This window comes from Chionomys nivalis, chromosome 7 (assembly GCF_950005125.1).
Source record: "Chionomys nivalis chromosome 7, mChiNiv1.1, whole genome shotgun sequence".
Lineage (NCBI taxonomy): Eukaryota > Metazoa > Chordata > Mammalia > Rodentia > Cricetidae > Chionomys > Chionomys nivalis.
The window spans coordinates 35,224,259-35,246,870 of NC_080092.1; the positions used below are offsets into that span (position 1 = coordinate 35,224,259).

Here is a 22,612-nt window from a genome sequence, read left to right on the forward strand (position 1 = left end):
CCCAACTAACTCGATATCCAGAAACAACTGGGACAAGGAGCTAGAACACTATCAAGGAAATAGGTTTTATTAAATCTCTTCTTATGTATATTGGCCACCTCAATGGCGAACTGCCGAGAACAGGGGCCTGAGCCCTAGGAGCCACATCTTCCGGACGCCACCCCGCCCCCACTCACGTGGGACTCAGGCCGCTTCCCAGTCCGGTAGCCACAATCTACTCAAGTTAACTTTTACTAAACGTTTTCGGTGTGCAGAATTAGCACCTCCGTTGGTTTTAACAAAGCTCAGCAAGCCCTGGACCCTGGTTTCAGGTCTACCCCCCAAAAGTGAGGGGAGGGCACTTCATCCTACGGTCTCAGGCCTGCCTTCCCTCCCTTTCAGTTCCTACTCGTGCCTTCCGCCGACCCGAGTACCGGCTCAAAGCCTTCGTTTGACCCGCGGGAAAGGCCTCGCGCCTGGCGCAGGCCCAGACTCTGAAGCAGGTGGCAGCCACGGGCGAGCCGGCAATCAGAGGGGGGGTCTCCTGCGGACCCTCAAATGGAAAGCGAGGCGACCCCGGCGGCCAGGCCCACACTTACGGCGTGCAGCGGTCGCTATACTCATTAGCGATTGTCTCGATGCCGCCGGCGCGGGCCACAGCGACATAGCAGCTCTGAAAGCCCAGGTCTATGCCCACCACCGACATGGCGCCGGCTACACCTCGGGCTCGGGCCCAGGGCCGGCCGCCGACACTGCACACGGACCCCGGCGGGGTTGGCGCCTGGAAAGAGCGAGCCTCGTGGGCTGACGGGGCACCGAGGAGAGGCGGGCGAAGCCGGACGGCCGTCCACAGAGATGCTTGGGTGCTTGAAGAAGACGAGCCTCCGCCGCTCAGGCCGGCTCCGTCTCCGCGGCAGCAGAGGAGGCGCCGGTCGCGGGGGCGGAGAAGATCTCGAAGGCTCTCGTTGCGACAGGAGCAGAGCTGCAGCGCGAGAATTGCGCAGGAACGGAATGTTCTCGCGAGACCCCAGCTCCGACGATTTTCCTCCCGAGGCTCCTCCCCCGGAGTCGGAGGGATGGCGTCACGTCCTGGCACGGGAAACTTGGGAGGAAGTGAGAGGACGAAGGCTGTGGGACGCGTAGGTGTCAACGGAGCCTGCGCAGAGAAGCACGGCGAGCTGTAGCGCGCCTACCTTCCTGAAGTCGGCGTGCGGGAGTGAGACAATACTTCTGAGGACCGCGTTAGGCCCACTTCCGCTGTGTCGCGGCCTCCTGGAGGGACTTCCGGCGGTGACTTTGCAACAGGCCCTCCGTGCATTTTAATGAGGCCCGGCAGTGAATGCGAGCTAATCCTCCAATTACTGAGGGTCCCCCGTTTCAGACTGGCTTCACGTGAAGCCCATTGAGTGTTAGACAAGCGGTAACCAAAAAGAACCCACTCTTTCAGCTTGCTTTTAACCACTCACGTCCTTAGGTCAAATGAGGGCCTGTTCAGTCATGTCCCCGAGCTGGAAATAAGGGGCCAGAAAACACGCTCCGTGGACCTGAAGGTCTGCTAAGACCAGTGGCAAATTTGCATGACTCTAATACATAGATAGCACTGGGGGGCGGGTGACAAATCTCAAGCAGGTCACCTCCAAGGATGACCTTGCAGTTCTAAAACACTTGTCTCTACTTGCCTAGGTTTGAGATTAAGGGCACGTCCCACTACACCTGGGTTAAGCTGAAGAATCTTAAACTGTAGTGACCGCCAGTTTAACTAGGGAGTTACCGAGAGTTAGGGAAGAGCCTAGCTTCAAAGTATTTCTGATAATCGGCCTAGAGAGAGTGCAATCTTGAGCCTCCCGGTTTCTGGTTATTTTGAGGCTGGGGATATAACAGTGGTAGAATACTTGCATGCTTAAAGCCTTGGCTTGGATCCGAAACACCACAAAATTGTAAGAATTTTGAAGTTTCGCCTATTTGTGACTCTTTTTTTTAAGAGATTGCATTACAGCGTGTAAGCCTCAATAAAATGTGGGTCAGAGGCTGGAGAGATGGTTTAGCAGTTAAGAATACTTGAAGTGAGCTGGGCGGTGGTGGCCCATGCCTTTAATCCCAGCACTCAGGAGGCAGAGGGAGGTGGATCTCTGTGAAACCATAAAGACTTTGAATCCCACCACCCGCAAGCTAGACATGCTCTCATCCATGCCTGTAATCCAGAACCCATCAGACCAGAGACGAAGTTAACCGGAGGAGCTCTCTGACTACCAGCCTAGTCCAAAAAGACTAGAGCTCCCTGTTCAGAGAGAGACCCTGCCTCCAAAAATTCCATCGGAGGGTGACAGACAACCCCTGTTGTCTCCAAGCCTCTGTGCAACAGCCCCCACTTTTACACGGGCACGCGCACTCAGACACCCTGGAGTAGCCCTCTCAGGAGAGGCGCTAAGCCAAGGGATGCTAGTAAAAGGTGATGAGTAAAGAGTTAATAACATGAAGGCCGCAGCCCCTGAAGTCTCCATGCAGGAAGAAGAGACACCAGCCAGGAGTTAGGAGCAGGGAGGCTCCAGACCAGGGATCAACATGTTAGAACTGCCGTTGTAAGACTTTAGACAATCCTGAAGCCATTTCTGACAATTCTGAATCCTCTCAGCCTCCTCCCCTGGGAACCAAGGACCTAACAGCTACACATGCACGTACTCAGTTCCTGAACAATTACCCATATACGTATGTTTTGATTCAGTCCCCTGGGAAACGGGGTCAAAATGACCTCTTACCTCACCTGATCTGGCAACAGCTCTCCAGCCAATTATTGGTAATAGCCCTTTCAAATAAGCCAATCATAACAGTCAAAGAACAACCCCCCTTGCTTCTGTGGCCCCTATAAAAGTAGACTGTACCAACTATTCGAGATCCCTCGGCTTCCTGAATGCTGGAGGACCCTGTCATGACAGAATTAATAAAATCCTCATGCTTTTGCATCGGCTGTGGTGTATGAAGTGGTCTCTGGGGGCGACTCCCCGGTGTTTGGACACTGGAGTACAACACCGGCAGGGATACCAACACAGTAAGGACTCCCCAGAGCCCTGACACAGTCTCGACTCCGTTGTTCTGATTTAAGTTCGATTCTGATCCTGTAAGAGGTTGGTCTCCCCTTTCTTTCATTTCACCTAGATCAGTCCTGATCTAATAACAATGAGAAGCTATATGCGGAAATGGTGGAGACAAGGAAGGCTTTTCACAAAAGAAAAAGGGCATGGTATAGTGATAAAAACTAGCAATAGATATTTAGTATGGTTGGAAGACTAGAGTAAGGCTTTTTTGTGTGTGTTACATTTAACTGTCTATGTATTTGCCATGGTACGAATGTAGAGATTAGAGGACAACTTGAAGTTCTTGGCTCTCTCTTTCCACTGTGGGTTCCAGGCATTGAACTCAGGTCATCAGGTTTGGCGAGTGCCTTTACCTGCTGAGTTCCCTCCCCATCCTGTACACTGTAAGGTCTAGAGCAAGGTTTGTATTGCTAGAGGGCAAATCCAAGAAAGAGCAATCACTCAAAAAGCAAATGTCCAAGGAAATAAAGGGCATTACCACCACTCTTTGAAGGAAAAGGCTCTCTGAACTTATTGCTGACTCTGGAGGCATTTCATTCCCTAGTAACCAAACACTGCCACCTTTCAATTTGCCAGTTACCAGAAGGTTCTCCACACTTAAGCTAAAGATGATTATTAGATGCTACCTGGAAAAGGTGATAGGGTTAAATGGAGAAAAGAAAAGCCTTTAGAAAAACGAGAACAGGCTGGGTATAGTGATACGCACCTGTAATCCCAGCAGTTAGAAGGCTGAGGCAAAAGAATCAGGAGATCAAGATTAACCTTGGCTACATAGTTAAAGGCCAGACAGGGCTACACGAGACCTTAAAGAAAAAGTAAGATATTCAAAATAGCCAAAAGGAGCAGGGCACAGTTGTACATGCCTGTAACCCCACACTCAAGAGAAAAAGGCAGGAGGATCAGACTAGATTTAGAATAACAATAAATTCAAGACCAATTTGGACAACATGAGACAGTCTCATAAGAAAATGATAGCCAGGCCAGACAATGGTGGTACACGCCTTTAATCCCAGCACTCAGAAGGCAGAAGCAAGCAGATCTCTGAGTACAGGTGCCTGGTCTACAGAGTGTGTACCAGGACAGGTTCCAAAACTAAAGAAAAACACTTTATTAAAAAAAAAAAAAAGGAAGAAAACTATAGCCAGCTGGGCAGTAGTAGCCAGTTCCAGGAAAAGCTCCAAAACTACAGAAAAATCCTGTCTTTAAAAAAATAAAAGCCGCCGGGCGGTGGTGGCGCACGCCTTTAATCCCAGCACTTGGGAGGCAGAGGCAGGCGGATCTCTGTGAGTTTGAGACCAGCCTGGTCTACAGAGCTAGTTCCAGGACAGGCTCCAAAGCTACAGAGAAACCCTGTCTCAAAAAACCAAAAAAAAAAAAAAAAAAAGAAAAAAGAAAAAAATAAAAGCCATGGCAGTACACACCTTTAATCCCAGCACTCGGGAGGCAGAGGCAGGCAGATCTCTGTGAGTTCAAGGCCAGCCTGGTCTACAAGAATTTGTTCCAGGACAGCTAGGGCTACACCGAGAAACTCTGTCTTGGAGGGGGGAGAAAAAGCAGTGGGATTTGTTGTTGTTGCTGTTTTTTAGTACTGGGGGTTGAACCTAGGACTTTGCATACTAAATGGATTTTTTTGAGTATTCCATACACCTATACATACATGAAATATTCAGCCATGATTTAAAAAATGAAACTAAGCTGGTTATACACCTTTTATTGCAACACTCAATCTCCGAGACTTCAAGGCCAGCTAGGTCTACATAGTGAGACCCTGTCTCTTTTCGTCCAGGCTATCCTGGAACTCAGATCCACCTGAGATCTGCCTGCCTGCCTCCCAAGCACTGGGATGAAAGGCATGCACCACCGCTCCCAACCCTACAAGAGCTCTTAACAGCAGAGGAATCTGTATAGCCCTACATTTTTTTCAATTTATTCATGTGTATGGCTATTTTGCCTGCATATATATACATATATATTCACATTTACATATACGCATGTTTATGTGTTATGTGCATGCAGTACCCACAGAGGCCAAAAGAGGGTGTCAGAATCCCAGAACTGGAGTTACAGATAGTTGTGAGCTGCCTGTGGGTGCGGGGATTCAAACCCTGATCCTCGGAAGAACAGCCAGTGTCCTTAACCACTGAGTCTTCTTTCCAACCACGTGTTACATAACTTTATGACAATTTTTAGAAGGTTGAAGAAGTCAGGCTGGCATGGTGTTATACACCTATTGGTCCAGCTGCTTGGAAAGCTAAGTCAAAAGTTTCTTTGAGGGGCTGGAGAGATGGCTCAGTGGTTAAGAGCATTGCCTGCTCTTCCAAAGTTCCTGAGCTCACAACCATCTGTAATGGGGTCTGGTGCCCTCTTCTGGCCTGCAGACATACACACAGACAGAATATTGTATACATAATAAATAAATAAATATTTAAAAAAAAAAAGCTTCTTTGAGGGCTGGAGGGATAGATGTTCAGGGGAGAACAGGGTTGTACAATGCAACCCTGGCTAGTTTGTAACTCACTATGTAGACAGGGCTGACCTTGAACTCATAGATCTGTCTGCCTCTCCCCCACAAGTGCTGGGTTTATGGGCAGACAACACGATTACTGGTGAGACCTTGTCATAAAAACAAACAGAAAGGAGCCGGGCGGTGGTGGCGCACGCCTTTAATCCCAGCACTTGGGAGGCAGAGGCAGGTGAATCTCTGTGAGTTCGAGACCAGCCTGGTCTACAGAGCTAGTTCCAGGACAGGCTCCAAAGCCACAGAGAAACCCTGTCTCGAAAAACCAAAAAAAAAAAACAAACAAACAAACAAACAAACAAAAAAACAGAAAGGACCCCTTGGATCCAAGAGTTCAGTGCTAGGCAGGTTAACACAGCAAAACACATTTCAAAAAACAAAATCAGCTAACCTTTTTTTTTTTTTTTTTTTTAAAGATTTTATTTATTTATTATGTATACAACATTCTGCCTCCATGGATGTCTGCAGGCCAGAGGGCGCCAGACCTCATTACAGATGGTTGTGAGCCACCATGCGGTTGCTGGGAATTGAACTCAGGTCCTCTGGAAGAACAGTCACTGCTCTTAACCGCTGAGCCATCTCTCCAGCCCCTCAGCTAACCTTTTTTCAAGGTTGGCCTTAACCTTGCTACCTCCAATTTTTCTCCTTCATATAAGAGGAGAGACATAGCCCCTATGACTGTGTTGGTTTTACTTATGATAGAGTCATTTCTCATCTTTTTTGTGTAATTAAGTGCTGGGCAGAGTTCAGGCTGCCTTGCCCAAAGTGTCCTATCAATCTGAAAGATTTGCTGACCTTTAATTCCAGCTCTTGGGAGGCATGGCAAGAGGATCTTTGTGAGTTCAAGGACAACCTGGTCTACCTAGTGAGTTCCAGGTCAACTAACCAAAGCTATGAAGTAAGTCTATTTCAATTAAAGGAGAGGAGAGGTTGTGATTCTCTCTGCTCCTTCTATTAAAAGGCTTCTCTGGCCTTTGGCTAAATCACTAAAAGAAAAAAAAAATGCTTTGTACCTCACCTGCCTTGTTGGCCCTAGCACTGTTTTCCATTTAAAATGCCACAGCCCATGCTGGCTGTGGTGGTGAATGCCTTTATTCCCATCACTTGGAAGGAAGAGGCTGAAGAATCTCTGCTGAGTCTGAGGCCATCCTGGTCTACAAAGTGACCAGCCAGGGCTATTATATAGACACTTTCTTTCTAAAAACAAAGAAAAAACAAAAAAAATAAAATAAAATAAAAGAAAGAAAGTCACAGCCCTATCAATCTTTTTAAACTATTTGTTTTTCTCAAAATAAAATATAGCATTGGTCACAGAGTACTCATCCTGCTAAAAATAGTTTCCTGGATCATCAAACTTATAGCTCAAGAGGCTATTCTTGGATATTTAAATACACAAAGTCAAGAAAAGTTATTTGAGAATTGTGAAGAATCTGAATGGCAGAGTTCCCAGAGTCTCAGCTACACAGCACTGGAGTTCCTGGACCTGTGGCGCCAGAGGCGCTGCGATTGAAGCACAAGGGGTTTTCATTCGATAAGCATCTTGGGCATTTTAGAAATGGGAAGTTATCTGGTGTTTTCTCTGGTACAGGTTAGTTCTGATTAAACTTAGTTCTAAGCAATCACCAATGATGCTTGTTTAGTTTTAAATACACAGCATTCATAAGCTACCCACCAAGAGCCTAAAGGTTCTCAGTCAATTGAGAACTCATAATCTCTCTCTACCAGGTGATCACTGGAATCCTGGCCTTTGGTCTATCACTGTGTCCTCATGAAGCTCCATGCTTGAGTACTGATAGATAGTCTTCTGGCCTCCCCCATCTCACGTTGAGTTGAACAAAGAAACTCTTTGTTCTTAAATTCCAGAACTCCGGCTAGACATAGTAGCCCACACCTATAACCCAGCATATTCAGAGGTGTGAAAGGAAGATGGTGAGTGTGAGGGCAGCCTAGGCTAATGGTAAGTTCTAGTCTAGCCAGCATATACAAGGAGATTCTGTCTAAAAATAAAAAAGCCGACTGGTTAAGAAAAGTAATCCCAGTACTCAGGAGGCAGAGGCAGGCGGATCTCTGTGAGTTTGAGACCAGTCTGGTCTACAGAGTGAATTCCAGGACAGCTAGGGGTACTCACAGAGAAACCCTGTATCGGAAAACAAAGAAGAAAGAAAGCAGTCAAGTATAGTTTAGTCTCCTGTTTTTTTGTTTTTTTGTTTTTTTTAAAATTTATTTATTTATTTATTTATTTATTTATTTATTATGTATACAATATTCTTTCTACGTGTATGCCTGAAGGCCAGAAGAGGGCACCAGACCTCATCACAGATGGTTGTGAGCCACCATGCGGTTGCTGGGAATTGAACTCAGGACCTTTGGAAGAGCAGGCAATGCTCTTAACCACTGAGCCATCTCTCCAGCCCTCTCCTGTTGTTTTTAACTGCAGCATTTTCATGTTAGGCTTGTCTGGTATAAAAACTGGGCTGAGGTCCTTCAGTTGCTAGATTTCTTGCCTGGCATGCACAAAACCCTGTGTTCTTTCCCTAAGCAACTACATAAACTGACCTCAATGTTGCATTCTCTGACCCTACCACATAGTCATCATCTACTATGTAGTGAGCGTGAGGCCAGCCTGTGCTACATGAAATACACACACCGCCAACAACAGCAATAAATACGGTCCAATTCCATCCCTTATTGGTGACATCCTTAAGTCATTATTCAACTCTATCCAACTGTCTTCTTCCTTAGCAACACAGTACATCACTGAGTCCTTCCCCAAAGCCACACACGCTTGCCCTTGTTCAGGCTGCTCCTCCTACACATCTGCTCCACAGTGTCATTAGCAGTCCCTGTCCTTTGCCTCCTCATGATCCTAAAACACTGGGTGACCTTTGCACAGACTTCTACGGGCCTCATAAGCTGATAGGATCAAATTTAACTCTAAGCCCCTTGATCACCAATAATTTTCCTGGCATGAGTCACAGTCTCTTTATCCATCCTCGTCTTAGCCAGCCCCAGGCTGGGACTTCTTCCATCTCCAGCAGCTGACATCCCAACTCTACTCCAGTTCTGTCTGTTGACCTGTCAGCTGACAGCAGAAACTGCTCAGCCCAGCTGCCCCCGACCCCAGTAACAACCACTATCTAATTCCTACAATTTGAAGTTTCTGGACCGTTTTGAATTTTGATGCTTAGACTCGTCAGGACTCAGCAGATCCTGGGCTGATTTCCATCTGGCCAGAACACAGTTCACTTGTCTCAGGACACTCTTTGGTTCTTACTTAATAACAATGATTTTTAGGGCCTTTTGACCCCTATAACAGACTCATTTCCAGAATTCCTTAGACAATATGAGCAAGGGGCCTACTGGTGTAACTCAGTGGTAGAACATCTACCCAACATATAGGATGACCCATGTCTAATCCCTAGCATTGGGAGAAGAAAAAGCAACTCAGAGAGTTTGTAACCTGATACAAGATCAGTTTTATGTGGACGAGCTGCAAGTTCATGTGGCTCTCTGCCCAGACATTGCTTCACGACCGAAGGAGGACCATTTATTTTCTTGTTGTCATCTAGTTAATGTTCAAATGCAGTGTGAGTTCAAAATCTAAATATATCCCAGATGATTACAGCTTGCCACTTGGACAGCAGCAGCACACGCCCTAACTTGGTCTCTAGGGAATGACACAGGAAACCAGCTATAGCTAAAGGCAGGAGCAGAAACACACAGCAAAGAGATGATGACCTGAACTCCCTGAGAGCATCGGGAGTCTTTCTACAAGTCAAAGGCAAAGGCTCCAAAGGAAAAGATGCGGCCTGACAGCATCCCACAGCAGCTTCTACTCCATACGGGAACGTAATGAGTGCAAGAACATCTGTGTTCTTGGGATGTTTTGAAAAATAAATAAAATAAAGAAGCTATTTGGCAAGAGAAGAAATGTAATATTTTCCTTCAAAAATGGATAACTGAAGCTGGGTTTAGAGTCACAGAGCTGTGATCCCAGACTTTGGAACTGTGGAGGCTGGAAGATCAGAAATTCAAAATCAACTCCAGCTACAAAGCAAGTTCAAAATCAGCCTGTAAGATTAGCCACACACACACACACAATTATCTTTTAGGAATAAATACTCTGTAGCCCACTCAAGATGAATATTTATGCCATTTCCACCAATGTCAAAAGTTTCTTTATTTCGGAGTAGGGGAGGCCTGGAGAGATGGCTCAGTAGTTAAGAGCACTTGCTGCTCTTCCAGAAGACTCGGATTCAATTCCCAGCACCCATGTCTGTCTGTAATTCTAAGATCTGACACCCTCACACAGATATACATGCAGGCAAACACCAATGCACAGGAAAAAAAAAGGATAGCAGAGCAAACCAGAGAAAGCCAGCAGGTGTTCTGTGGTGTCTGTCTCAACATCCTGCCTTGAGTTCCTTCCTTTGCTTCCCTGTAACTTGTATAGCGAATAAACTCTTTTCTCCCCAAGTGGCTGTTGGCCATGGTGTTTATCACAGCAACAGACAAGCACACTAAAATAAGTAGCCCAGACTGGCTTTGAACTCATGGACCGAGGATGACGTTAAACTCCAATGTTCCTGCCTTCACTCTTCAAACGTTGGGTTCACAGGTTGTTCATTTGTTGGCTTATTTGTTTTGTGGCAGTTCAGTATAGCTCAGGCTAACTTTGAATTTGCTTCTATGCAAAAACCTGGAACCTTGGTAGTCACTCAGTACAGCAGAAGTGAAGGAGTTATCTTGAGATAAGGTGGGAGGTCTCTATAGGGAAGCAGTTTCTACTGTAAACATCAAAGAGGAAGCTACTTTTTTGTTTGTTTGTTTGTTTGTTTGTTTGGATTTTCGAGACAGGGTTTCTCTGTAGCTTTTTGGTTCCTGTCCTGGAACTAGCTCTTCTAGACCAGGCTGGCCTCGAACTCACAGAGATCCGCCTGCCTCTGCCTCCCGAGTGCTGGGATTAAAGGCGTGCGCCACCACCGCCCGGCTGAGGAAGCTACTTTCTGTACAGGCTGTCAACATTTGAACACATCCTGAGGAAGGCTTTGTCAGTTCCTTGAGCATGACCCAGAGAGAATTTTGCTAATTAACAATGGGTCTGAGGCAATAGTGTTCTTAACATGGCCCTATTCATGTCAACAATATGCATTCACTGAAGACTTCATAGGCCTCTCCACAGGGAAGCAAGATGGCTCAGAGGAAAGGTGCTTGCCACCTAGTCTGGTAGTTTGAATTGAGTCCCTGAGAGCTATGCGATGAAAAGAGAAAACTAACTCCAACAAGCTGTCCACTAACCTCCATGTGCATGCCATATCTTTCCAGACAGGGTTTCTGTGTATAAGAGCCCTGGCTGTCCTACAACTTATTTTGTAGGCCAGTCTGGCCTTGAACTTACAGAGATTCACTTGCCTCTGCCTCCCAATAGCTGCTATTAAAGGTATGAGTCACACACTCAGCTTGCAAAAAACATGTTTATTATTATTATTATTTTGAGAGTTAGTCATTAGAGTCATCCAATTCTCTCAAGGGAGTAGGCTGAGAGACCCTAGACATTTCCTACCATTTCCCTGCTCTGACCTCAAGACTGTATATGCCGTGTGCTCCCTAGACTGCATCACTAGTTTTGACTAGAAGATCAGGGTCAACAAAAGACAATATGGATACATTCTGGCAAGAAGACCACTTGGTTTGAGGATCCTAATACTTCTAGCCCAAAGTCTCTTTCTTGACTCTTCTTTTCCTTCATGCTTTTGTTTCTTTCTAAAAATAATTTTATTACAAATTATGTATGTATACTATGTTCATTTGTGGGTATGTGTGGGTGAGTACAGGTGCCTATGGAGGCCAGAGACCTCAGATCTCCTGGAGCTAGAATGAGATTGAGCTTCCTGAGGTGAATACTGGGCTTTAATCCTGTCCTCTGGTAAAATGGTACTCACTCTTAAGTGCTGAGCCATCTCTCTAGGCCCTTCCCCCTTTCTTCTCTTTTGTTTTGCTTTTTTGTTTGTTTGCTTGAGACTGGGTATGTAGCCCTGGCTGGCCTGGAACTCCATATGTAGACCAGGCTGGACTTGAGCTCAGAGGTACACCAGTCTCTGCTTCCAGAGTGCTGAGATTAAAGACCACACGCCCAGATCCTGTTTGTTTTTTAAAACAAGGTTGTCTTAGTCATGGTTACTACTGCTGTGATGAAACACCATGACCAAAAGTAACTTGGGGAAGAAAGGGTTTGTTTGGCTTCCATATCCCGAATCACAGTCCACTAAAGGAAACCAAGGCAGGAGTTGATGCAGGAGCCATGGAGGAGTGCTACATACTGGCTTGCTCCCACGGCTTGCACAGCCTGCTTTCCTTTCCTTTCTTTCTTTCTTTCTTCCTTTCTTTCTTTCTTTCTTTCTTCTTTCTTTTTTTACTTATTTATTTATTCTCATTTTATTTTATTCATTTATTTTTTGACAAGGTCTCTCTATGTAGTTCTGGCTATTCTGAATTTTTTTTTTTTTTTTGGTTTTTCGAGACAGGGTTTTGGAGCCTGTCCTGGAACTAGCTCTTTTTTTTTTTTTTTTTTTTGGTTTTTCGAGACAGGATTTCTCTGTGGTTTTGGAGCCTGTCCTGGAACTAGCTCTTGTAGACCAGGCTGGTCTCGAACTCACAGAGATCCGCCTGCCTCTGCCTCCCAAGTGCTGGGATTAAAGGCGTGCACCACCACCGCCCGGCTGGAACTAGCTCTTGTAGACCAGGCTGGTCTCGAACTCACAGAGATCCGCCTGCCTCTGCCTCCCAAGTGCTGGGATTAAAGGTGTGTGCCACCACCACCCGGCCTGAATTTTGATATATAAACCAGACTGGCCTTCAATTTAGAGAGGTTTCACAGAGGTCTGCCTCTGCCTGTAAATGCTAGGATTAAAAGAGTACAACACCATGCCTAGCTCAACCTGCTTTCTTACAGAACCCAGAACCACCAGCCAAAGGGTGGCCCCACCCACATCAATCACTAAATAACAAAATGTTCTACAGGTTTGTCTATAGCCCAATCTAATGGAGTCAAAGGTCTTACTTGGAAGCCCTGACTGGTTTGCAATTTCTGTGTACCCCAGGCTAGCCTAGAGCTATAATGAATGCTCCTCCAACCTCCACTTCAGGAGTGCTGGGGCTACAAGCCTATAGCACTACCACACCCAGCCTTCTTTTCCAATTGTTTTTCTCTAATGGGGGTTGAGCATATGGAGCTTAGAAGAGAAATCTCTGGGAGTCAGTTATCTCTTTCTACCTTGCAGGTCCTGTGGATCAAACTAAAAGTCATTAGGTTGGGCAGCAAATGCCATCTCACCAGCTCTCTTTATATAATACTTTCTATGTAGCCCAGGGTGACCACAAACTCACCATGCTCCTGCCACCGAAGCCTAGTGAATGCTGGGACTACAGCTATGGATCACCACACCCAGCCAAAAGCATTGGAATCGGTTACTTCTTTATAACTAAGCCCCTGGCAGCAGCCCACCACACCACACACACTCATGTTTTCTCTCTCTCTCTTTCTCTCTCTCTCACTCTCCCTATGCATTGGCTGCCTCTTGGCTCTAAACTATGTGCAGGGCCAGCTCTACATAGGCATAAAAACACAAAACTCATGGTCACTCTAGCTGGCCTGGAACTTGGTTATGTGAAGTACAAAAAAAAAAAAAAGTCAAATTTTGCTCCCCCCTGCCAAAAGTGAGTTTCAGTGAGAGACCCCGAGTCAGTCATCTTAGAGGAGTCAAACTGGTTTGGTCAAGTGTAACTGGGGGTACGGGGTCAGCTACACTAAGTTTTGCCATCAAGAGCTAGAAATAGACGCCCCCCCCACGAATGTCTCACAGTGATGTTGAGGAGAGAAAAGATGCACACGGGGTTCCAGCTAGCTAAGCAACCCGGACAGGCCCAGGCAGGCTTTGAAATAAGCACAGATGGAATGAGGACTTGGACTTTCCTAATGTCAGAGGGAGTGTCAGAGATGACAAGTACAGACTGGGGCTTTGGGAGGAGCAGGGCAGACTTGATCTGAGAGGAAATAAAGAAGAACATTGAGACTCAGGAGCAGAGGGTTGGCGGATGGCATCTGCCCTGAGACAGCATTGCACTAAGCCCACAAATGAAAATTATGAGGTGCTTGGACTTGTGATGGGAACACCAAAGTAGGATTCAGGAAGCCTAAGGGAATTAAACAAAGGAAGATGCTGGGATGGGGGTCAAGGCCCTGAGCTCAGTCACTGCCAACAAGATTGTTTGTGTTGGGGCTGGAGAGATGGCTCAGTGGTTAAGAGCATTGCCTGCTCTTCCAAAGGACCTGAGTTCAATTCCCGGCAACCACATGGTGGCTCACAACCATCTGTAATGAGGTCTGGTGCCCTCTTCTGACCTGCAGACATACACGCAGACAGAATATTGTATGCATAATAAATAAATATTTAAAAGAAAAAAAAAGATTGTTCGTGTTGATAATTGGTTTTTTTTTCCATGCTTCTTAATCAACCTACTTTTAATTTTCCTTTTTTCCTTCCTTCCTTCCTTCCTTTTTCCTTCCTTCCTTCTTTGTTCCTTTTCTTGCTCTCCCCCCACTTCTTTCTTTGACAGGTTATCATTGTAACAAGCCCCCAGACCTTAGCACAACTGACTCCATGATGGAAATGCCATTTAGGTTCCCATCATGTAGACAGCACTACCTACCAAAAACTAAAACAAAAACCCAACCCCCCAGAGTCCATATAGTTCTAAGAAACTCTCTCAATGTACTTTTTAGCATCTGTATTTCTGCTTCTGACTAACCATTAATATTAACTGAAGTGTGTCTAACTAGAACATGGGTTTTTGTTTTGTTTTGTTTTGTTTTTTCGAGACAGGGTTTCTCTGTAGCTTTGGAGCCTGTCCTGGAACTCCCTTTGTAGACCAGGCTGGCCTTGAACTCACAGAGATCCACCTGCCTCTGCCTCCCAAGTGCTGGGATTAAAGGTGTGCGCCACCACTGCCCGGCTAGAAAATAGTTTTTGTGCTTAAAAGCTCCCTGAGAGGGGGTTGGAGAGATGGCTCAGTGGTTAAGAGCACTGACTGCTCTTCCAAAGGTCCTGAGTTCAATTCCCAGCAACCACATGGTGGCTCACAACCATCTGTAATGAGGTCTGGTGCCCTCTTCTGGCCTGCAGACATATACACAGACAGAATATTATATACATAAAAAAAAAAAAAAAAAAAAAAAAAGACTCCCTGAGAAAGGCTCAGTACCACACTGGGATCCTGGAACACCCAGTGTAGTAACCAACTGGTTAATAAAGACTTTCTATTGGCTTATACTAATGTCTGAGCAGTTCTCTGGTAACTACCACGTAACACTCAAGTGTTTCAGGCTGGCCTTAAACTCAGTATGTTTCCAAAGATGGCCTTGAACTCCTGGAACATTCCTTTAATCCCAGCACTTGGGGGGCAGAGGCAGGTGGATCTCTGTGTGTTCAAGGCCAGCCTGGTCTACAGAGCAAGTTCCAGGACTAGCTCCATAGCTGCAGAGAAACCCTGCCTTGAAAACGCCTCCCCCCCAAAAAAAGAGTTTGTTTTTTTTAAAGACTATTTGTTTATTATATATACAGTTTTCAGCCTGCATGTATGCCTGCAGGACACCAGACCGCATTACAGATGGTTGTGAGCCACCATGTGGTTGCTGGGAATAGACTCAGGACCTTTGGAAGAACAGTCAATGAGTCAATGCTCTTAACCTCTGAGTCATCTCTCTAGCTCCTTGTTTGTTTTTTGTAGCTTTGAAGCCTGTCCTGGAACTAGCTCTTTTTTTTTTTTTTTTTTTTTTTTTTTTGGTTTTTTTCGAGACAGCGTTTCTCTGTGGTTTTGGAGCCTGTCCTGGCACTAGCTCTTGTAGACCAGGCTGGCCTCGAACTCACAGAGATCTGCCTGCCTCTGCCTCCCGAGTGCTGGGATTAAAGGCGTGCGCCACCACCGCCCGGCTGGAACTAGCTCTTGTAGACCAGGCTGGCCTTAAACTCACAGAGATTCACCTGCCTCTGCCTCCTGAGTGCTGGGATTATAGATGTGTGCCACCACCACCGGGCAAATAAGCTTTTAAAAGCTAGACAAGACAGCAAATCCTCAGTTATGTACTGAGTTTGAGGACAGCCAGGTATACGTAATATCCCATGTTTTTTTCCTTTTTTTTTTTTCTTTTTTTCTAAGACAGGGTTTCTCTGTGTATATAGACCAGGCTGCCTTGAACTCACAGAGATCCACTTGCCTCTGCCTCCAGAGTGCTGGGATTAAAGCCATGAGCCACCACTACCTGGCAATATCTTGTCTTTCTTTCTTTCTTTTTTTTTTTTTTTTTTTTTTTTTTTTTTTTTTTTCGAGACAGGGCTTCTCTGTGGTTTTGGAACCTGTCCTGGAACTAGCTCTTGTAGACCAGGCTGGTCTCGAACTCACAGAGATCCGCCTGCCTCTGCCTCCCGAGTGCTGGAATTAAAGGCGTGCGCCACCACCGCCCGGCCAATATCTTGTCTTTCAAGTTACAAATTAAATAAATAAAATAAGGCATGGAGAGTCACTTCTGTAATCCCAATACTTCAAAGATTTTGGGCAGGAATATTGCTGAGTTCAAGGCCAACCATGGCTACATTTCATGCCCGTCTCAAAATAAATAGTTGTTCCTCCCTTGGAATTTCTTCTGCTCTTGGGAATTCATTCTTACTTTTCCTTAACAGATCTCCTTAGCTAATTAATTATGATTTTTTTTCTTTTTTCTTTTTCTCGCCAGACAGGACTTCTTTGTGTAGCCCTGGCTGCCCTGCAACTCACTCTGTAGATCAGGCTGGCCTCAAACTCACAGATTCACCTGCTTCTGCCTACGGAGAGCTGGGATTAAAAACATGCACAGCCACCACCCTGCATAAATTTCAAAAGTAAAAAAAAAAAAAAAAAAAACCCAAAAAAAAAACAAAACCAACCAGGTCAGCACTTAAGAGTTCCAGGCCAGACTGGTCTATATTAGTGAGTTCCAGGACAGCCTGGTCTATATTAATGAGTTCTAGGATAGCCAGGATAGGTAGAGAGACCCTGTTTGAAAAATAAACAAACATGAACCCAAGCATAATGGCTCATGCCTGTAACCCTAGCGCTTGACAGTGGGAGGCAGAGACAAGTGAATCATCCATGAGTTTGAGGACAGCCTTGTCTAGATGTGAGTTCCAAGTCAGCCGAGTTTGCATAGTGAGACCCTATCTCAACACACACACAGAGAAAGAGAGAGAGAAACAGAGAGAGAGAAAGAGAAAGAGATAGAGAGACAGAGAGAGCAGACATTTAACTAGACAGGAAAAGCCCTCCAGCTCATTGCAAACACAAGCTATCCCTCATATGATTGAATCAGCCTGTTCTGGTGCCCTGCTGACCTGTGACAAACCAGACACAGACACTCCAAATTCCCATTCCCTGTCTCATAAACTGTATAAACCACCAGCTGAACTGTTTGTCCTTGAAAGTGGCTAGACTTGGAGATAAATATTTCCTGTTTGGCTAAATGACTGAGACTCCCCTGAGTATGAAACATCCACTGAAAAAGAAGATGTGTTGACTACCCCAGAGCCAGCTTGGAGGCTACACTGATCCTTTCCTCTATGAACCCCAGGCCTAGCACATGTCATAGTATGAGATCCTTGCCCATCTAGAGTTTGTAAAGCTCCAGAAATCTATGTACAACGGAAGATGATATACATCTTCTCCCAAATGAATTTCTCCATGAAGAAAGCAGTTGTGATTTAAAATAGATTTATTGTATGTTATTTGTATGAGTAGTTGCCTGGATGACATATGTGTACCACACACATGTGCCTGTAGAGTCCAGAAGAGGGGATTGAAAGACTTGGAACTGGAGTTACAGGGAGTTGTGAGCAACCGTGCGGGTGCTAGGAACCAAATCTAGATCCTCTGCAAGAGCCAGACGTGCTCTTAACTGCTGAGCCATCTTGACAGCCTGTGTTTTTGTTTTTGTTTTTAAAGACTGTCAAAGCCAGGTGGTGATGGTGCACACCTTCAGTCCCAGCACGTGGGAGGCAGAGGTAAACAGATCTCTGTGAGTTCGAGGCCAGCCTGGTCTACAGAGGGAGCTCTAGGACACCAGGACTGTTGCACAGAGAAAGTCTGTCTTGAAAAAAACAAATAAATCAATAAACAAACAAATAAAATAAAAGACTGTCAGGGGCTGGAGAGATGGCTCAACGATTAAGAACACTGGCTGCTCTTCTAGAGGACCCAGGTTGAATTCCCAGCACCCATGTGGCAGCTCACAGTTGTCTGTGACTCTACTTCCAGGGCATCCGACACCCTCACACAGACATACACAGAGGCAAAAACACCAGTGCACATTAAATAAATATAAATAAATAACTGTAAAAAGCTTGCCACAGCTAGGCATTGTGGTGAATATCTTTGATTCTAGCATTCAGGAGGCAGGCAGATCTTTGTGAGTCTAGGCCAGCCTGGTCTACCGAGTGGGTTCTAGGACAGCCAGGGCTATGTTGGGAGATCCTGTCTCAAGAAACAAAACAAACAACAAACAAAAAAAGACTCACAGAGATTCATATTAGACTAAAGTCCTCAACTCCTCAGGCTCACATCACCTTGCAGTGAGTGGTCAGTGAGATGCACAGACTGGGAATGGAATGTAGATCTTCACGGGCGCATCATAGTCCAGATTTGGCAGATCAGATGCTTGGAGTTGGCCATCCTAGCCATGAGCAATCAGTGGTGACTTCTGGTTTCAGCTAGTTTTTCTCTTCTGCATGGCAGATTGGATGGTTTGACTGAGAAGACCCTGCTTCACAGTGTCAGGCAGCTCTCGGCCTTTGCCCGGATCTGAGCATTTTCCACGTACAGTTCCTGCAGAAAGCTCCTCTTTCAGCATGAAAGGTGTGTCTTTTTGGTCAGCATTTATTTTCTGACATGTTCCTATACTTTTCCTCATTCTAGTGACCTGTTACTTATGGAACCTCGTGTCTCACTACAGGCAGATTGACAGTTCAAGGCAAGTCTACTCTACCAACCCAGATTCTGTATAAAAGCAAACAATATTTTAATCCCAATATTCAGAGAGCAGAGGAAGACAAATATCTATGAGTTTGAGGCCACTTTGGTCAACAGAGTAAGCTCTGGGATAGCCAGGACTGTTTCACAGAGAAACTCTGTCTGGAAAACATACACACACACAAATAAACAAACAAAAATTGAGTTAAACATATAGCTCAATTGGTTGAGTTCAAGTCCCGGCAACACCCCAGCTGAAAACTATTGTTCACAACTATAATTCTGACACTTGAGAGGTAGAAGCAGCAAGGTCAAAATGTCAAGCTTATTCTTAGCTATGTAGCAAACTGGAAACCAGCCTGGACTGTGTATATGTCCTTTTGGGGGGGTTATTTATTTTTTGGCTTTATTTTTCATTCATTTTATTTGTTTATTTTTGTATATATATATATGTTTTGTATTATATTATATATTATATTTTGTATATATAGGTGTTTTGCCTGAATATATGTCTGTGTATAACATGTGTACAATGCTTCTAGAGACCAGAACAAGTTGTTGGTTCCTCCGGAACTAAAGTTACAGAGAGTTGTGAGCCATCATTCAGGTGTTTGGAATGGAACCCTGGTCCTTTGGAAGAGTAGCCAGTGCTCTTAAGTGTTGACCCATCTCTCTAGTACCTAATTTCCTAATCTCACTGCCAAGTGTTGAGATTACAAACCTGTGCCACCAAACCCAGCTCTGCAGACAAGTTAAAGCTGCAGAGAAGGAACCTGCCCATCCTGAACTCTATCATGATGCTTTATGATTGTGTGGGCCCAAGAATGTCCTTTTCCCGAGGTCGGGCATTTAGACAAAAGCCCCCATTCTCTCAGAGGCTTGAAGAGAAAGTTCCTCCATGCTAAAAAAGGAGTCATTCTCCTTATCTCTGGCAAGAGGAATTTTTGGCTTCCCTTAACATATGTCTGTGGTACCTGTTAACTTGTCAAGGTCAATGCTAGATTCTAGGAGTTATGGTAAAAATAAACTGACTCTGTTCCCCGAATGGCTGCAGTGGGCAGTGGTCCCAGGACCACAGTGGACCACAAAGGCTGCCAGTCCCAGTCAGGGAGCCCCCGATTGGCCTGTGGGCCATGAGGGCCAGTGGGTTTTAGGCAGGGAGCCATATGGCAGGTGAGAGAGCTAGATGGAGTAGCCAGTCCCATGAGGAGCCGCAATCACAGCGGGTAAGAGGCAGATGAATGGGCATGCCATGCAGAATGAGGTTGGATATTTATTTAGTGGATTATGGAATGGAAAAGGAGAGAAGGGAAGAGAGAGAGGCAGAGAGAGAGAGAGAGAGAGAGAGAGAGAGAGAGAGAGAGAGAGAAACAGAGAGGGTGGAGGAAGGGGAGAAGTGGGGAGAAGGGGAGAGGCAGAAGATGCCTCTTTGGGAGAGAGACAAAAAGGGGAGAGCTCAGCAGAAGATCTGCCTGCCTAGGCCTTGGACAGGGAAGGAGTGGGCGGGGCTTCTCTCTCTCTCTCCCTCCCTCTCTCTTTCTTTTTGGTTTTTCGAGACAGGGTTTTGCTGTAGTTCTAGAGCTTGTTCTGGAACTAGCTCTTGTAGTCTTGTAGACCAGGCTGGCCTCAAACTCACAGAGATCCGCCTGCCTCTGCCTCCGGAGTGCTGGGATTAAAGGCGTGCGCCACCACCGCCCAGCCTAGCGGGGCTTGTCTCTTAAAGGAACAGGGCAGACTACACTAGGCTCCCTCAGTCACAAGCCCCCACGCCAGCTCATAAGTCTCCTTTCTCTGGTTCCCATTAACCTTGAAAATCTTTGTCCCACCATTCTCCTTGCTTTCCTGGGAAGCAGCCAAGGCAATTTGAAATAAACTTTTCCCCTTTTCACCCGAGGAATGGCTCTTTCGGTTTTTTGGGTTTTTTTGTTTGTTTGTTTGTTTTTTGGTTGTTTTTTTTGGATTTTCGAGACAGGGTTTCTCCGTAGCTTTTTGGAGCCTGTTTTGGAACTAGCTCTTGTAGACCAGGCTGGCCTCGAACTCACAGAGATCCACCTGCCTCTGCCTCCCAAGTGCTGAGATTAAAGGCGTGTGCCACCATCGCCCGGCTTCACACAGAGCTCTTTGAGTGAGTTTCAGGCCAGAAGGGGCTACAGAGTGAGATCCCGTCTCAAAATAAAACAAGAGAGGAAGTAAAGAAAGTGACTAAAGCAAGCAGATCTCACTTTCACTCCAGGTTCTACTCCATCCTCTAAAATCAGAGCACCTCATTCATATCCTAAGGCCCAGGGCATATGTCCATGTTCCTTTTGCCTGCCACTGCTATTTATTTATTTATGTTAACAGATTTTATTCATTTAATTAATTAATTAATTATTTTATTTCTTTCCTTTCTCCCCCCCCCAACAGAGTTTCTCAGTGTAGCCGTGGCTGTCCCAGAACTCGCTCTGTAGACCAGGCTGGCCTCAAACTCAGAGATCCGCCTGCCTCTGCTTCCCGAATGCTGGGATTAAAGGCGTGCGCCACCACTGCCCGGCCTGAGCTTTCTTGAAGTTAAAGCAACCAGTTGTAAAAAAGAATGAAAGGATTAAAATAGCCAGTTTAAAACTAACCTATCAACCTTGAGGGAAAAGGCTGGTCCTGAATTGTAGAAACAGTAGAATGACTTCCCCTCACATCTTTTCAACTATCTATATATTGATCAATTGATTGAACTATTTATTTTTGAGGAAAGATCTCACTATGTCCTGGAACTCACTCTGTAGACCAGGCTGGCCTTGATCTCACAGAGATCTGCCTGCCTCTGCCTCCAGAGTACTGGGATTAAAGGCGTTCATCACCACTGCCCTGCTTTAGAAATTTTTTTTCCTGAGACAGAGTCTTATGTAACCCAGGGTTAACCTCAGTGTCATTTTATAATTGAGGATGACCTTGAACTCATGATCCTCCTGCTTCTACCTTCCAAGTGCTAGAAAAACAGGTGTTGTTAATCCCACCCGGCACTACCACAATTTTGAATCAAATCTGAAGCACACTTGATCTTATTGGGGTTCACCCAAGAGCTGGTCAGCAACTATTTCCTACACTGGTTTAAATAGAGCAGCTCAGGAATTTATTTCTTGGCCACCTTTTAAGGAGCAAAATCACAAGTAGTTGCAAAACAGGTTTACAGAAGAGAGACAACAGGGCAGTAAGAAAGTAGATCTCAAAAAACCCATGAGATTAGGGACAGCAAGGGAGAATCAGGGTATTCTCAAAAACCAGCCAAGGTCATGGGTTGAGGCAAGTCTGGCTCCAAGAAACAGACTTAAAAACAGCCACTCAGCTCTTTTAGTAAATGGAAACTTTTTATTTGTTTATTTTGGTTTTTCCAAACAGGGTTTCTCTGTGTAGCCTTGGCTGTCCTGGTACTCACTCAGTAGACAAAGCTGGTCTGCCTCTGCATCCCAAGAGCTGGGATTAAAGGGATGCACCACCACTGCCCAGCTAAGACTTATCGTGAAAAGTAGGAGCTGGAGAGCTGGCTCAGTGGTTAAGAGCATTCACTGCTCTTGCAGATGTGGGTTCAGCTTTCTGCACATCATTCGTAACTCCCATTGCAGGCCATCTGTTGCCCTCTTCAGACCCCCTCAGCACCTGGCGTGCACACAAGTGATGCACATACATACATACATGCAGGCAAAACACGTATACACATTTTAAAAAGTCTAATAAATAGCCAGGCTGTGATGGCTCACGCCTTTAATCCTAGCACTCAGGAGAGAGGGGCAGGTGGATCTCTGGGAGTTCAAGGCTAGCCTGGTTTACAAAGCAAGTTTCAGGACAGCTTGCTTCACAGAGGAACCCTGTCTCAAATAACAAAAAAGAAAAAAAGAAACCAAATAAATAAAAAAAACAGACAAATACTGGTCCAAACAGATCTTTAGGGGGAAAAAAACAAAAACCAAAACCCAGAATGATCCCGTCATGGTGA

At 45.5% G+C, this 22,612-nt stretch overlaps 1 protein-coding gene across 1 annotated transcript in view; it reads right to left on the bottom strand.

Moving 5' to 3' along the window:
* Positions 1-975, bottom strand: part of Hspa4 (heat shock protein family A (Hsp70) member 4) — a 47,189-nt gene extending 46,214 nt beyond the window's left edge. The window contains exon 1 of the mRNA XM_057774560.1: positions 579-975. Within this exon, the coding sequence (XP_057630543.1) occupies positions 579-685 (107 nt within the window). The 5' untranslated portion in view covers positions 686-975. The remainder of the gene's footprint in view (positions 1-578) is intronic.
* Between the last annotated feature and the right edge of the window lie 21,637 nt (positions 976-22,612).